The sequence below is a fragment of the Eretmochelys imbricata genome, chromosome 1 (assembly GCF_965152235.1).
Source record: "Eretmochelys imbricata isolate rEreImb1 chromosome 1, rEreImb1.hap1, whole genome shotgun sequence".
Classification (NCBI taxonomy): Eukaryota; Metazoa; Chordata; order Testudines; family Cheloniidae; genus Eretmochelys; species Eretmochelys imbricata.
Genome location: NC_135572.1, coordinates 100,122,737 through 100,140,567, shown reverse-complemented (window position 1 = coordinate 100,140,567; position 17,831 = coordinate 100,122,737). Strand labels below are relative to the sequence as shown.

General features: G+C 42.6%; 1 protein-coding gene across 2 annotated transcripts in view; it reads left to right on the top strand.

Annotated features, from left to right (window-relative positions):
- STK24 (serine/threonine kinase 24) overlaps nt 1–17,831 on the top strand; it is a 139,384-nt gene that overhangs the window by 80,386 nt on the left and 41,167 nt on the right. For both annotated transcript variants that reach the window (XM_077812852.1, XM_077812844.1), the window contains exons 3-5: nt 1,839–1,895; nt 8,290–8,398; nt 8,519–8,676. In XM_077812852.1, the coding sequence (XP_077668978.1) occupies nt 1,839–1,895; nt 8,290–8,398; nt 8,519–8,676 (324 nt within the window). The remainder of the gene's footprint in view (nt 1–1,838; nt 1,896–8,289; nt 8,399–8,518; nt 8,677–17,831) is intronic.

Sequence of the window (17,831 nt, the reverse complement as noted above, 5' to 3'; positions counted from 1 at the left end):
GTTTCACATGAACCAACTGGTTCATCTTCCAATTTTCTACCCCAAGCCTCACCATGACTGCAGGGAAGCTGTATTGTACACACTAGATGTCAGGAGAGCCCTAGCCTTTTACCTGCATAGGATGAAGGCTTTCAGGAAATCCCCTAAACTTTTCCTCTCTATTGCAGACAGATCTAAGGACTAAGCAGTATAGCCCAGAGACTCTCCAAATAGGTCTCAAACTGCCTTAGATGATATCAGATCTTTAACATGACCCCACCAGATAGTATTTGCACGCTGTCCACGAGGCCGAACTCCTTATCAGTCGCCTTCTTCTAGAATGTCCCTATCTCAGAAATCTGTAGAGCGGCAACATGGATGTCAATCCACACCTTTGCAGAACATTATGCAATCACTGGGGACTCTGCCTCCAATGCCATTTTTGGCTCCACAGTATTGTTATCTGTAACTGACCCGACCCCGAAGCCCCAGCCCTCTGGTAGGGATACTGCTCAGGAGTCACCTACAGTGAGGTATCCATAGGGACGCTACTCAAAGAAGAAGTTACTCACTTTGTGCAGTAACGATGGTTCTTTAAGATGTGTGTCCCTATGGGTGACCTATAACCCACCCTCTTGCCCTCTGCTTCAGAGTTCTTGTCAATGACTCTGCGGTGGAGAAGGACCTCAAGGGGATTAGGCTGTGCTGGCACTTTTCTCCAATCAGCAGTGCAGGGATGCAAGTGCACCTACAGTGGAGCACTCATAGCAGGGGTTCTCAGACTTTTGTACTGGTGACCCCTTTTACACAGCAAGCCTCTGAATGCGACCCCCGCCCCTTATACATTAAAAACACTTTTTAAATATATGTAACACCATTATAAATGCTGGAGGCAAAGTGGGGTTTGGGGTGGAGGCTGACAGCTCACGACACCTGCCTGCCCCATGTAATAACCTTGCGACTCCCTGAGGAGTCCCAACCCTCAGTTTGAGAACCCCTTACCCATAGGGACACACATGTCGAAGAACCATCATTATTGCATCAGGTGAGTAACTTCTTCTGGGAAGGCACAATATACCACTGGGCATCTTTAATTGGTGTTAACTACTTTTTGGGGGGGGTCAAAGAATATTAGCTACTTCTGCAATGAACTACGTTAAGGGCTGTTATAAGAGCAGGGAGGGACAGTACATGACTCTTGGGAAACCATAAGCTACTTTGTCTCAAGCCTCTGGAGCATATTTGTATTGTTTTATTTTCATTGTTCACAAGTCCTCTCTTCTGTCCTGTGCCCCCTACTTTTCAGGTTGAGAAACACTGGATTAGACACTTGTAATACTCTTCTTTATATGTGTAGTTCAACTAGCTAGGGCTTCCCTACTGCTCCAGATGGTTTTCATTAGCTTGCATTAGAGAGAAATCTCCTACTCCCCTGAGTGGTATACTGTAGCAATGTTAAGGTGTCTACACCTTCCTCTGATCCATCTGTGTTTGGCTGTTATGGAAACATAATACCTGACTATTTCATGTGGACCACTAGTCTATTCAGATATGGTAGTTCCTATGTTCCTAGAAGATATAGGACAAGACAGTGTATGGAAATAAGGATGTAAAATCTAAGATGGAAAAAAATGAATAAAATGGAATGAAGTCAGTGTATGTTATCATCAAATAAATAAAAATGTGGAGCAGAGGCAGTATTTTTCTGCCATTACAGATTATAGTTGAGTGAAATTCTGTGCCATTACATCTTTACTGTAATAATGCTACAGAATTCATTTTGCAGCAAAATGTGTGAAGCAAATCATGAAAGAAACTAAAGTGTGAAGCTACTAATTTAATCTGTTCTGTTTTTGCAGGATACAAAATTATGGATAATAATGGAATACCTTGGTGGAGGCTCTGCTCTTGATCTAGTAAGTAAACTAGTTATGAACTACATTAATTTAGTAAACTTAGTTAAAATTTCATTAATGCATTTCTTGAATATTTCTGCTGTTTATAATTCACCTGAAATCCTAGTGGGACATCATTATTGCTATAGCAGTTGTGCTGTCAAACACAGGATTATTGCTTCAGTAGAGAAATAAAGCAGCATAATCAGATGTATTAAGAAACAAAAGCCCTGTTTTCATGCAGAAATTCCCAGTAGTTAGAAGAAAATGTTTGTGTTCATATATGAATTAAAATACATTTTCCATGAAATGACCTCATGTGCAAAAAGGCTAGGTAACTCAGGATGTTAGTAATGAGATATGAAAACTTTCATCTCAAAACTCTGACCTTCAGCCAACCCTAGAATATTAATGACTGAAGGGTGTTACTGTCTGCTGGCTCTTCATGGTACTCGTACATTTGTTTCTTAGTGTACACATTTTTTAAAAAACAAAGCACCCTGTCTGTAGTCTCATTGAATGGATGTAGTGCTGTAATTTCCCTCTTCCCTTGCAGTGTTGGTAGATATGTCCTTTGAAACAATCTTGCATTGTGGGTGTTAGATGTGTATATTTTCTGTGATTAAATACAATAGAACCTTGCTATAAAACACTTCACAGAACGACATGCTTTTTATCTAGTCCATACAAAAATTGGTTCTCCCTGCAGCAAAGAATCACAACCTGGCTTTTGTAAAGGGAAATCATGCTTCAGCAATCTATTAGAATTCCTTAATGATGCCTTAATGAGCTGGATGTTGGGATGGATTGCACTGTTAGCAAGTTCGTGGATGACACTAAACTGGGGGCAGAGGTAGATATGCTGGAGCGTAGGGATAGAGTCCAGAGTGACCTAGACAAATTGGAGGATTGGGCTAAAAGAAATCTGATGAGGTTCAGCAAGGACAAGTGCAAAGTCCTGCACTTGGGACGGAAGAATCCCATGCACTCCTACAGGCTGGGGACCGACTGGCTAAGCGGCAGTTCTGCAGAAAAGGACCCGGGGATTACAGTGGACGAGAAGCTGGATATGAGTCAACAGTGTGCCCTTGTTGCCAAGAAGGCTAATGGCATATCGGGCTGCATTAGTAGGAACATTGCCAGCAGATCGAGGGAAGTGATTATTCCCCTCTATTGGGCACTGGTGAGGCCACATCTGGAGTATTGCGTACAGTTTTCGGGCCCTCACTACAGAAAGGATGTGGACAAATTGGAGAGAGTCCAGCGGAGGGCAACAAAAATGATTAGGGGGCTGGGGCACATGACTTACAAGGAGAGGCTGAGGGAACTGGGCTTATTTAGTCTGCAGAAGAGAAAAGTGAGAGGGGATTTGATAGCAGCTTTCAACTACCTGAAGAGGGAGGTTCCAAAGCGAATGGAGTTCGGCTGTTCTCAGAACAAGGAGCAATGGTCTCAGGTTGCTGTGGGGGAGGTCTAGGTTGGATATTAGGAAACGCTATTTCACTAGGAGGGTGGTGAAGCACTGGAATGGGTTGTCTAGGGAGGTGGTGGAGATTTTTAAGGCCCATCTTGACAAAGCCCTGGCTGGGATGCTTTAGTTGGTGTTCGTCCTGCTTTCAGCAGGGGATTGGACGAGATGACCTCCTGAGGTCTCTTCCGACCCAAATCTTCTATGATTCCTTGACGTGGTCAACGAACGTGTGGACAAGGGTGATCCAGTGGATATAGTGTACTTGGACTTTCAGAAAGCCTTTGACAAGGTCCCTCACCAAAGGCTCTTAAGCAAAGTAGGCAGTCATGGAATAAGAGGAAAGGTTCTCTCATGGATAAGTAACTGTTTAAAAGATAGGAAACAGGGTAGGAATAAATGGTCAGTTTTCACAGCAGAGAGAGGTAAATAGCTTGGTCCTCCACGGATCTGTACTGGGACCAGTGCTGTTCATAAAAATCTGGAAAAGGCGTTAAGCAGTGAGGTGGTAAAGTTTGCAGACAATACTAAATTACTCAAGAACATAAGAACAACCATAGTGGGTCAGACCAAAGGTCCATCTAGCCCAGTATCCTGTCTTCCGACAGTGGACAATGCCAGGTGCCCCAGAGGGAATGAACAAAACAGTGTTTTCATCATCAAGTGATCCATCCCTTGTCCCCCATTCCCAGCTTCTGGCAAACAGAGGCTAGGGACACCATCTGTGCCCATTCTCGCTAATAGACATTGATGGTCCTTTCCTCCATGAAAGTTAAGTCCAAAGCTGACTGTGAAGAGTTACAAAGGGATCTCCCAAAACTGGCTGACTGAGCAACAAAGTAGCAGATGAAATTCAATATTGATAAATGCAAAGTAATGAACGTTAGAAACCCTAATCCCAGCTATAAAGGCAAAATGATAGTTTCTAAATTAGCTGTTATCACTTAAGACAGAGATCTTGGAGTCATTGTGGATAGTTCTCTGAAAACATGTGTTCACTGTGCAGCAGCAGTCAAAAAAGCTAACAATGTTAGGAACAATTACTAAAGGGATAGATCATAAAACAAACAATATCATAATGCCTCTATATCAATGCAAAGTATGCCACATCTTGAATACTACATTCAGATCTGATTGCCCTCTCTCAAAAAAAGATATATTGGAATTGGAAAAGGTACAGAAAAGGGCAATAAAATGATTAGGAGTATGGAACGGCCTCCGTATGAGGAGAGGTACCTAGATTTGTGCTGGAAATGGCCTAACCTGATGCTCACTTTAGATAAGCTGTTACCAGCAGGACAGTGGGGTGGGAGGAGGTATTGTTTCATATTCTCTGTGTATATATAAAGTCTGCTGCAGTTTCCACGGTATGCATCTGATGAAGTGAGCTGTAGCTCACGAAAGCTCATGCTCAAATAAATTGGTTAGTCTCTAAGGTGCCACAAGGACTCCTTTTCTTTTTGCGAATACAGACTAACACGGCTGTTACTCTGAAGACTGGGACTGTTCACCTTGGAAAAGAGAAGATTAAGGGAGATATGATAGGGGATCTATAAGATCTTGACTGGTATAGAGAAAGTGAATAAGGAAATGTTATCTACTCCTTCACATAAAACAAGAGCTATGGGTCACCCAATGAAATTAATAGGCAGTGGATTTAAAACAAACAAAAGGAAGTACTTCTTCAATAAGACACACTCAGTCTTTGGAACTTGCTGCCACAGGATGTTGTGAAGGCCAAAATTATAACAAGGTTAAAAAAAGAAGTAGGTAAATTCATGGAGGATAGGTCCATCAATAGCTATTAACTGGGATGGGCAGGGACGCAACACCATGCCCTGAGTGTCCCTAGCCTTTGTTTGCCAGAAGCTGTGGACGCCTGGATGGATCACTCGATGATTGCCTGTTCTGTTCATTCCCTTTGAAACACCTGGCGTTGGCCACTGTCGGAAGACAGGATACTGGGCTAAATGGACCATTGGTCTGACCCAGTATGCCCAGTCTTATTTTCTAAAATTGTAATATCTGATGCTGTTACGATATCTTGTATTACTCAAATGTAATTATGTAATATATACTAAAGTACATTTAGTAGTGCATTTAAAGGTATCATAAATACTTAAAAGTAAACTGCAATTGACAAATGAATAAAATACATTTTTGACTTTAGCCTTATTTTTATTAGCATTTCAAGTTTCATTAATTCAATACATCTATCTCATTCATGAGTACAAATTAGTTTTCCATGTCCACTGAAGGTAGGACAAGAAGTAATCAACTTAATCTGCAGCAAGGGAAGTTTAGCTTAGATACTAGAAACAACTTTCTAAGTATAAGGATAATTAAGTATTGGAATAAGTTGCCAAGCAAGGTTGTAGGTTGGAAGAATACCTGTCAGGGATGGTTTAGGTATCCCTTGCCTCAGCATAGGGGAGGATGGTATAGATGACCTCAAGAGGTCCCCTCTAGCCATATGTTTCTATGAATTCTTTGAACTTAGCGAAATTTTGTTCTTGATATTGATAGATCCAATTTGGCATTTTACTTGAACATTCAACAGGGAAAGCAAAGCTTTTTGAAAACTGCAGGTTGTTGCATGTTTACTGCTACAAATATGGATATTTTAAAAATGCAGTTTAGAAATATTAGAGCTGGTTGGTGTCAAGATTCCTTCCCCACTCTGAACTGTAGGGTACAGATGTGGGGACCTGCATGAAAGACCCTCTAAGCTTATTCTTACCAGCTTAGGTTAAAAACTTCCCCAAGGTACAAACTTTGCCTTGTCCTTGAACAGTATGCTGCCACCACCAAGTGATTTAAACAAAGAACAGGGAAAGAGCCCACTTGGAGATGTCTTCCCCCAAAATATCCCCCTAAGCCCTATACCCCCTTTCCCGGGGAAGGCTTGATAATAATATCCTCACCAATTGGTACAGATGAACACAGACCCAAACCCTTGGATCTTAAGAACAATGAAAAAGCGTTCACTTTCTTAAAAGAAGAATTTTAATAGAAGAAAAAGTAAAAGAATCACCTCTGTAAAATCAGGATGGTAAATACTTTACAGGGTAATCTGATTCAAAACGTAGAGAATCCCTCTAGGCAAAACCTTAAGTTACAAAAAGACACAAAACCAGGAATACACATTCCCTCCAGCACAGCGAATTTTACAAGCCATTAAACAAAACAAAATCTAACTCATTTTCTAGCTAGATTACTTACTAACTTTACAGGAGTTGGAAGGTTTGCATCCTTGATCTGTTCCCAGCAAAGGTATCACACAGACAGACAAAAACTTTCCCCCTGCTCCAGATTTGAAAGTATCTTGTTCCCTCATTGGTCATTTTGGGTCAGGTGCCAGCGAGGTTACCTTAGCTTCTTAACCCTTTACAGGTGAAAGGATTTTGCCTCTGGCCAGGAGGGATTTTATAGCACTGTATATAGAAAGGTGGTGACCCTTCCCTTTATATTATGGCAGTTGGGCAGTGATATTTTGCCACAAAAATGTTGGTTTTTTACTAACTGCAAATAATGTAGATGAAAGCAAAATGTATCAGTGAAAAATTTGAGGGGAGGTTGCATAAGGGAGCAATGGGTAGCTCTTCTTTCATTTACACTTACTATTTGTTGTTTTATATATGACTTGAAAAACCCACTGCATGCATGCTATAAGGTAATACTGTGTCTGTAGACCACTGAAAGTGTAAAAGGGGGGAAAAGAATCCTCTCACATACACGGTTTTTGTGCGTTTTAAGGTTTTTTATTTGTTTTACAATGAACATATGAAATCATTCCAAATTTCTAATTTCATTTGGGATTTTTTTGTTTGTTTTTTTTTTTAAGTGGGGATGTAATTACGGTTTAAAAATAGTAACCATTTAACCGATTAAAATTCTATCGGTTAAATGGTTAACCATTAAGGAGTTCACAAAGGCGGGGAACTAGGGGTGGTGTGTGGGGGAGGACTCCCACGTTTTACATGGGGCTCCGCTGCCTCCCCGCACCTGGGTTCCCACCCTGGGTGTGGGGTCCCGGCCACCAGGACCCCAGGTGTAGGGCCAGCAGCCAGGACCCCAAGCATGGGGGGCAGATGAGTTTTAATCATTAACTGAAACCAATAAGACTGGGCTCATCAGTTAGCCGGTTAAACTTTTACATCCCTATTTTTAAGATGGGAAGTAGACTGACAGCCTGAATGACAAATATCTTCCTGGTCACCACCACCATACTGTCCTAAATTTTTGTCCCCTCTTCCCTTCCCTTTTCTCACTCTGATGTATAATAAGGCACCAGGCTGTCTCCAGTGTGGTCAAATCTCCTGCCAAGCCTGGTTTCCTCTTGTGTCTAGGTCTCCCACTGTGGCTTGGATCCCCAGGTAGTTTGGGCTCGATGGACACGCTCTTCCTTACCAGCTTGGCCCCAGTTTGCCCTGCTGCTCACCTAGTGCTCTGCTGATCTCATTTTCATTGCTCTCATACCTTACCTCCTAGTCAGCTCTGTGTTGCCAGGCTGTCCTCTATTTCTTATCCCTGTTAAATCCTCATGCCATACACTCATATTTGGTCCGGTAGTGGGGGTTGGTCAGCAAAAAGGAAGTAGCAAAACTTGAAAATTGCCACCTGCTGTTGTGACTAGGAATTGAACACTTGAACATCTCAATTTATTAGAATGCAGGTAACTCTTTCCCCTGGGTGAGCAGATTTATGCACAACAGGGGAGGGGGAGAAGGAGAGGGAGAGAAGAAGGAGCAGGTGATTACACTATGAATGAAGGAGAGAGAAAATTAGCATCAAAAGCAATAAAACATAAAACATTGTTAACTACTTTTACTTATTCACAAGCACATATGGCATTTTTTCCTACTGTTTATTTTTTCCTACTGTTTCTGTGTCATCTCATTTGTAGTTTACAGGTATTTACAAATATTTTTTGCGTGTTTCTCCTAGTTAGAGCCTGGCTGTCTCGATGAAATCCAGATTGCTACAATATTAAGAGAGATACTTAAAGGACTCGATTACTTGCATTCAGAAAAGAAAATCCATAGAGATATTAAGGGTAAGTTATTTAATCATTTTTTTAAAATAGTTTTGGTTAAATGTTCAAACAGTAGAGATAAGGAAAACCTTTGAAACATGAAAAATGTAAACTTTTAAACTGCCTTTTTTTCTTTGCTAGCTGCCAATGTTTTGCTATCTGAACAAGGAGAGGTAAAATTAGCAGACTTCGGAGTAGCAGGACAACTAACAGATACACAGATAAAGAGAAATACTTTTGTGGGAACTCCATTCTGGATGGCACCTGAAGTAATAAAACAGTCAGCATATGACTCAAAGGTAAGATTAGAATAGACTTTTCTAGGGAATTACCCAGAGCCCCTTCTCTTCCAATTTTATTTATTAGATAAACTAAATGCTTTGTGCAGGCTGTGAATTACATGGTTGCAGTCTGAGGCTCACCTGAGCCACTTCCTGTATTACTGCTGTTGCTCATGCACTTAGAGTCTTTTATTTTTCCTTTTTTCCCTCAGAGCTACTCCAGTGACTTTAACTTAATTGTAAACATTTTTTTTCAGGTAATAATACATAGTTGCATTTAAACTGATTTCAGCTGTGCTTTTGAGTTACCACACTATTCGGACACAGATTTGAAAATTCTGTGTAGACAGATGTCTGTAGAAAGTGCTGATCACACTCCAGACCTTCTACATAAAGCAAATGTAACATGTGTTGAACTATGTATTTCTTTACCATATTGGGAAACAGACTTTGGATATAAGGCAGTGGTCTTGAAAACTAGTCTAATAAATGTTGTGCCAAATACAGATATACATTTTATCTGTGCAAATATACTCCTTTATTTTCATTTACCCTTCCTGGCACTGCTCACCCTCTCCAGTATCTAAAAAGAGGCGTAAGACCTCTAAACAGACAACTGGGAGAGGAAGGTCTCTGGCATCAAAATTCTCTAAGCAGAGGGATGAGAGTAGAGTGCAACCAAAATCCAAGCACTCTTCTCTGGTAGCTCCAAAATCACCAATGTTGACTCCAGCCCTGAGGCAAATAATGTCAAGTCCAGGTCCTGAAGGGGCACCTGGACTTGACCACAGTACCACAGTGACCCGAGACCATCTTGGCATCCACCGCATCAGAGGTGTTTGTGGCAGAGATCTGCGGAGCCTATCTGTGATGGTGTCCCTGGCACTGCAGGAGATCACGCCCCAGGTACAGTTGAATGGGATGACCCCAGAGGGTCACCAGTATTGTTGGTGCAGTAGTTGGTACTGCAACAACCTCCAGTGTCTCAAACTTCATGCCCGTTGGTACTGTTGAATGGGATGCCTGCAGCGTTGGCTGCTCTCCACTCTTCACTGACTGGGCACTAGTTTCTGGCACCATCAGGAGCAGCTCCCCGTTGATCAGCAGAAGGTGATTTGTACTCCTCTGATTTGGAGATTGGCTCTTACATTTCCCAGCCTTGGAGCCAGTCACACTACTCCCCACTTAGGTGTTACTTCCCTAGGTTTCTTTGAAATCCTCCAGCTGGAAGAGGATCAGACATGTGGTCAGGGAGTCACTGGGTCTTCCTACTGGTCAGGGCCAGCTCCAGGCACCAGCTTTCCAGGCCGGTGCTTGGGGCGGCATTCAGAACGGGGCGGCAGTCCGTGTCCCTCAGTGGCAGTTTGGCGGCAGCTCCACCGCTCTTCCCGCTGCGGCGGCTTTTGGGCGGCAGCTCCACTGCTCTTGTGGGGGCGGGGGCAGCAGCAATTCGGTGGCACTTCCACTGCTGTTGTGGCAGTGGCAATTCGGTGGTGACTGCTTGGGGCAGCAAAATCGGTAGAGCTGCCTCTGCTATTGGTCCAGTGGCCCTGTTGGAACCCATGAGGATCCCCCCTGATTTCTAGGTCATACATGAGGTGTTCCTGCTCTGTGACCTCAGAGAAGCATGGGAAGTCTACTTTCTAGGTACCACCTGTTCCTGACCCTGGTACCAGGCCCATTTCTGAGCAGGAAAAGATGGTTCAGGAGGGCCCTGCTTGACAGCTAGCAGAGGAGGAATAGCCTCAGCCTAGGCTGGCTTCATCCTCCTCTTTTCCTGATGAGGCAGTTTCCTTGGGAGGCATCTCACGCCCTCCTTTGGTGTTAGCAGCGAATGAAAGGGAGTTCCAGGGCGAACCCCCAAATCAAAGATCTGAGAAGCTAGATTTATTTGGTAGAAAAGTTTATTCTAATGTGGGGTTACAACTCAGAATTGCCAGCCAACAGGCTCTTTTGGGATGTTATGATTATAATGTTTGCAAGTCCATGTTAAAGTTTAGGGACATATTGCTGGAGGATGCTAGAGTAGAGTTCTCCTCTTTATATGATGAGTGGAAATCTGGAGCGAGAACTTCCCTCTAGGCTAGACTAGATGCAGCAGATTCAGCTCCTAGGATCATCATGGCCTCTGCAGTTTCCATGCACAAGAGCTCTTGGCTGCAGGCCCTGGGGCTTGCACAAGAGGTCCAATAAACAATACAAGACCTGCCTTTTGTAGAGTCTTCATTTTTTTGGTGGAAACAGACTCCAAGCTCCATGGGTGAAGGATTGTAGGGCAACTTTAAAGTCTTTGGGGTTGTATATTCCAGCCCTGTCTAGGAAACATTTTTACCTGCAGCAGACCCACTGTTACTCTGCCCCTGCTCCTTGTTAGGACCTGCAAAGAAAGAAAAGTAGAGGTTATAATAAACCACTTCCTCCTTCTGCATCTGCATCAACGCCTGCTCCATCTAAATAGCCAGGTGGTGCTAAACAGATGTTTTGATAACTTAGTTGAGGACATCACCCCACTTTCCAGGATGCCAGATTCCGTCTCCCTCATGTTTGTAAGACATCTTTCCAAATTCCTCAGTGCATAGTCCTGGATTACTTCAGACCGATGGGTCTTAAGCACTGTGGAAGTGGGATATACCCTCCAGTTTGTTTCTGCCCTTCCCTGCCTGTTCCTCTTCAGGGACCACTCTCACAAGGAACTTCTCCCCCAGGAGCTTCATTCTCTCCTTTGTGTAGGAACCATAGAGGACATTCTGCACTGTCTCAAGAGGGAAAAGGTTTATTACTATTATTTCCTAATCCCAAAAGCAAAGGGAGGTCTTGACCAATTTTAGATCTGTGCCAGCTGAACAGATATCTCACAAAGATAAAAGTTTTGCATGATCACCCTGGTTTCCATTATTCCCTCTTTGGATCCTGGAGGTTGGAATGCTGCCCTCAACTTAAAAGATGTCTATTTTCGTGTGGCAATTTATCAAGGTCACAGAATGTATCTCAGATCTGTAGTGAAGCACTCTCATTAGCCCTTCACCATGCTGCCCTTTGGCCTGTCAGCAACTTCTCGGGTTTTCACCGTATGACAGTGATCGCTGCTTTCTTGAGGAGGCTGAGTTCAAGTTTATCTTTATCTGGATGACTGGCTAGTGTAAGAAGCTGGTCCAGGACTCAGTTATTGTTCAGTGTCTCTCTCATCCAGTCAACGTTTGAAGCTCTGGGTCTACTGATCAATTTATAGAAATCTCTCTTTTGTCCAGTTTAGAAGACAGATTTTATAGGAGCAGTACTGGATTCTATTCAAGAGCTTTCCTTCTAGACACAAAGTTCCAAACAATTTGATCTCTTGTTGCAGATCTCAAGGCTCACCCAGTCACAAGAGCTCAAAACTGCATTAGGCTCTGGGGGCGTATGGCTTTTTGCATATTCATAGGTATGCGAGAATGCATCTGAGGAATCTTTAAAGTTGACTGTCTTCTGTTTTTTTTGCCAAGTTGTCACCATGTGAACTCAGTCCTGAATGTGCCCTCTTAAGTATTCTCTAGATTGGTGGACAGACCCAGTCAGTGTATGTGCAGGCATTCGCTTTGTTCGCCCTAAACCTTTGCTGATATTGGTGATGGATGCATCTGCCCTGGAGTGGGAGGCTCATCTGGGTCCCCTCCAAACTCAGAGTTTATGGTTCTCAAAGGACCAGTCTCTATATATCAACATCAGGGAGCTACGGACTGTCCACCTAGCCTGTCAGGCTTTCCTATCCAGGTCAATGTGTAACCTCAGAATTTGACATTACTGTATGTATCCCAGAATGCGATATTACTGCAGTTAATCATTTTTCTGTGTTTAGCTATTGCTAGCTGAAAACCAAATACTACATAGCTAGAGATAATTTTAGGTTCTGAAAGGCAAGGTTAAAAGCTCCTTGTTTGGAGTTTTGCTAATTAGAATGAAATACATTAAACAAAAAAATTAATATACCATAAAAATAAAAGGAATGTTTGGACAGTCAACCTTGGTTAAGTGTCCCTAATATATAAGTTGTATTGTTGTTATAACTAAAAATACTAAAAATGTTTTAATAAAAAATTAGTAGTTCGCTAAAATTAGGAAAATTGGTGACCCACTAAGAGTCACTATGAGTTATGTGCTTTGCTTAAGTTAACTATAAAAAATTAGGCAAATAATAAACTTTGGAGCAGTCAGAGAAAGCTTTTCTTTCAGTAAGGTTCTGGCACCTAAACTCCTCAGCAACTGGACAGAAGGAGGGCCCCTGGACAGAAGACTGGTTGCTGATTCCTCAAAACCATTTCAAACTTTGGGTAAATATAAATGTTTGGGATGCTCTGAACTTACTTCGACAGTGTGTGTGTGTGTGTCTGCTTGAAACCCCATTAAAAAGTAGTTTTAGGTAAAAGCACTCTTGTTTATACCAATCATTTATCAGACACAGGAGCTATGTCCCCATTGATTTGTTCCTAACACCGCATGGTAACAGATTTAGTGAGCCAGTTGCCAGGAGACATGGAGAGGCGAGGACAACTGGTATAAACGATTTGCTGTGCAAGAAGGGAGGATGGCGTGGCAGGGTAGAAGCCTGTAATTTCCCCATGTCCTAGTCCACAAGTCAATTTACTTATAAAGTTCATTACTGGGACTCAGGGTTGAGTCTGGTGACCTGGTCGAGTGAGAAATTGTGTCAGAAGGAAAGGGAACATCTGGAAAGAAAGAACCATTGGGCATGGTTTTGGGAAACAGCTTGACTGATAAGAACATAAGAACGGCCCTATTGTGTCAGACCAAAGGTCCATTTAGCGCAGTATCCTGTCTTCCGACAGTGGCCAGTGCCAGGTGCCCCAGAGGGAATAAACAGAACAGGTAATCATCAAATGATCCATCCCGTTGCTCATTCCCGGCTTCTGGCAAACAGAGGCTAGGGACACCATTCCTGCCCATCCTGGCTAATAGCCATTGATGGACCTATCCTCCATGAACATATCTTGTTCTTTTTTTAACCCTGTTATGGTCTTGGCCTTGGCCTTCACAACATCCTCTGGCAAGGAGTTCCACAGGTTGACTGTGCGTTGTGTGAAGAAATACTTCCTTTTATTTGTTTTAAACCTGCTGCCTATTAATTTTCATTTGGTGACCCCTAGTTCTTGTATTATGAGAAGTAAACAACACTTCCTTATCTGTTCTCTACACCAGTCATGATTTTATAGCCCTCAATCATATCTCCCCTTAGCGGTCTCTTTTCCAAGCCCAGTCTTGGAAAAGTCCCAGTTTTATTAATCTCTCCTCATATGGAAGCCGTTCCCTTCCCCAATCATTTTTGTTGCCCTTTTCTGAACCTTTTCCAATTCCAGTATATCTTTTTTGAGATGGGGCGAGCACATCTGCACACAATATTCAAGATGTGGGTGTACCAAGGATTTATATAGAGGCAACATGATATTTTCTGTCCTATTATCTATCCCTTTCTTCATTATTCCCAGCATTCTGTTCACTTTTTTGACTGCCATTGCACATTGAGTGGATATTTTCAGAGAACTATCCACAATGACTAGAAGATCTCTTTCTTGAGTGGTAACAGCTTATTTAGACCCCATCATTTTATAAGTATAGTTGAGATTATGCTTTCCAATGTGCATTACTTTGCAATTAACAACATTATATTTCATCGGCCATTTTATTGCCCAGTCACCCAGGTTTGAGAGATCCTTTTGTAACTCTTCACAGTCTGCCTGGGTCTTAACTATCTTTAGTAATTTTGTATTATCTGCAAATTTTGCCATTTCACAGTTTACCCCTTTTCCCAGATCCTTTATGAATATGCTGAATAGGACTGGTCCCAAGACAGACCCCTGGGGGGACACCACTATTTACTTCTCTCCATGCTGAAAACTGATCATTTATACCTACCCTTTGTTGCCTATCTTTTAACCAGTTACTAATCCATGAGAGAACCTTCCCTCTTATCCCGTGGCAGCTTACTTTGCGTAAGAGCCTTTTGTGAGGGACCTTGTCAAAGGCTCTCTCAAAATCTAAGTACACTATATCCATTGGATCCCTTTGGTCCACATGCTTGTTGACCCCCTCAAAGAATTCTAGTGGATTGGTAAGGCATGATTTCCCTTTACTAAAACCATGTTGACTCTTCCTCAACAAATTATGTTCATCTATATGTCTGACAATATTATTCTTTATTATAGTTTCAATCAATTTGCCTGGTACTGAAGTCAGGCTTACAGGCCTGTAATTGCCAGTATCACCTCTGGAGTCCTTTTTAAAAATTGGCGTCACATTAGCTATCCTCCAGTCATCTGGTACAGAAGCTGATTTAAATGTTAGGTTACAGACTACAATTAGTAGTTTTGCAATTTTGCATTTGAGTGCCTTCAGACCTCTTGGGTGAATACCATCTGATCCTGGTGATTTATTGCTGTTTAATTTATCAATCTGAGGTATCATTAGAGGAGGTTTTGGAACAATCTGGGACAGTTCCTCAGATCTGTCACCTAAAAAGAATGGCTCAGGTTTGGGAATCTCCCTCACATCCTCAGCTTTGAAGACCTATGCAAAAAATTCATTTAGTTTCTTCGCAATGGCCTTATTGTCCTTGAGTGCTCCTTTAGCACCTCGATCATCCAGTAGCCCCACTGGTTGTTTAGCAGGCTTCCTGCTTCTGATTACTTTTTGAGTCTTTGGCTAACTGTTCTTCAAATTCTTTTTTGGCCTTCCTAATGGTATTTTTACACTTCATTTGCCGGTGCTTATGCTCCTTTCTATTCTTCTCAGTAGGATTTAACTTCCACTTTTTAAAGGATGCCTTTTTGCCTCTCACTGCTTCTTTTACTTTGTTGTTTAGCCACGGTGGCTCTTTTTTGCTTCTCTTACTATGTTTTTTAATTTGGGGTATGCATTTAAGTTAAGCCTCTATTATGGTGTCTTTAAAAAGTTTCCATGCAGCTTGCAGAGATTTCACTTTTGGCACTGTACCCTTTAATTTCTGTTTAACTAACCTCATTTTTGTATCGTTCCCCTTTCTGAAATTAAATGCTAGAGTGTTGGGCCACTGTGGTGTTTTTCCTGCCACAGGGATATTAAATTTAACTATATTACGGTCACTATTATCAAGCTGATGATATATATGAGCATGATAATGGTCTTTGGAAGCCTGGAGTCTTCACTGTACCCAGGGCGTTCCTGTAGCTCTGTAAGCAGATGGTAACCATGGTAGCAGAGAAAGAGATAAATCAGTTTAACTCTTCTACTTCTGCCTTTAAGAAAAATAAAATTGAGATAGAAAAGAAAGTAGTGAGTTAGACATCCTCCGGGCAACAAACCTGACTCAGACAGCAAATATAGTAGCAGTGTAGATGCAGGTGTGTGACAATGAGAGTGTGACAGATTGGAGCAGGGGGTATTTGGATTAAAAAAGCAGACTGATAGAAGCAGGGTTAGAGCCTTACTGAAGGAATCCCAGGATAAGACCCAGGCATATCATGGGAATGTAAAAGACAAAGTTGTGCTCTCAAACCCATGTTGGGAGAGCAGAAGTGAATAGTGGCAGTGGTTAGAGAAGTCGTAGTCTGTGTTAGGGGGCTTTCCTTTCGTCCCCTCCCATGGTCCTTGTAACGCAGACAGAAAGCAGAAGACTAGAAGTCCAAAGTGCAGGCAATGCAATGTTTATTGGGGTTCCAAGCAAGCATGTCCTTAGCTTTACACACGGGCAGAGTCTGTTCCCCTGTGTTCTGTTCCCCGCTCTGACGCTGCTGAGCGTTTACCCCAGGTCCCCCTTCCCAGTTCTGACACCGCAGAGCCTTGCCTGTGTCCCCATTCCCACCTCCTCCTTCTTAGCAGGCCCAAATATACCTGAAATGCATGCCTACAGTCCCACCCCTTATAATTTATAGTCATGTTCCGTTTTGTGGGGTTGTGGGTTTGGGGTCTTCTTCCCACCTCTTTTGTATCCCAGGGGAGGGGTGAGGTTGTGCTTGGGACAGGCATTTCTTTGGTCTTTTAGTGTTTTATTACCCCCCCCCCCAATTCCCCTTTGCCCCTCACTACTGGTTGTTTGGCCTTGCCTTGAGATAGGGCTTGAGGCAATCTTAAAAGTGTGCTCATATATTACATTGCCACCATGCCCTGTAACACTTTAACTGCTCAATTCCTTACCTCTTCCCATTATGCTAGCAAACCCATCTGGCCAGACAGAAGCAACGCACACAGTGTCTTTGTTCACACATATTAGTAAGGATATAAGAGTATCAAAGGTCAAACCCAAAATTCTATCCCAGGCTGACAAACAAACCTATATACGAACAGTCTGAGGATGGGTGTGAGAAGGACCCTGACTTGTATGCTTTCTATTATGATTATGAGAGGGATGATCCCCAAGAGCTTCCTTTTCCCTTGGGCCCTTCTGAGCAGTTCCCATTTGGTCCTTTGCTTGAAACACTGGAAGAGTTGCAGAAGCCCCTGCCCATAGCTTCTATAATAAACCAAGGAGGGGAAGAATGGGTACAGATCAGGTCCTTCTCCCCTGAGCAGGTCAGGGCAGCAGGGAAATCAGTTAGCCTGTTAAACCACAACACGGACTTGGGATGGCCTGCAAGGATAGCTGGCACCCCTGGTCTCAACTCTGGCAGATGTGGTGGCAACAGCCAATCTCCTCTCAGATCCAGGATAGGGGTAAGGATACATGTTCCCAGATGCTTTGGCTCACGGAGCCCCACTTTTTGTTGTTTCCTGTTGTCATAAATATAAAGGGAACGGTAAACACCTTTAAAATCCCTCCTGGCCAGAGGAAAAACCCTTTCACCTGTAAAGGGTTAAAAAGCTAGGATAACCTCACTGGCACCTGACCAAAATGACCAATGAGGAGACCAGATACTTTCAAAGCTGGAGGGGGAGAAACAAAGGGTCTGGGTCTGTCTGAGTGATACTTTTGCCAGGGACAGAACAGGAATGGAGTCTTAGAACTTAGTAAGTAATCTAGCTAGATATGTGTTAGATTATGATTTCTTTAAACGGCTGAGAAAATAAGCTGTGCTGAATGGAATGGATATTCCTGTTTTTGTGTCTTTTTGTAACTTAGAGAACCCCTCTAGGTAAAACCTTATGTTTTGAATCTAATTACCCTGTAAGGTATTTACCATCCTGATTTTACAGAGGTGATTCTTTTT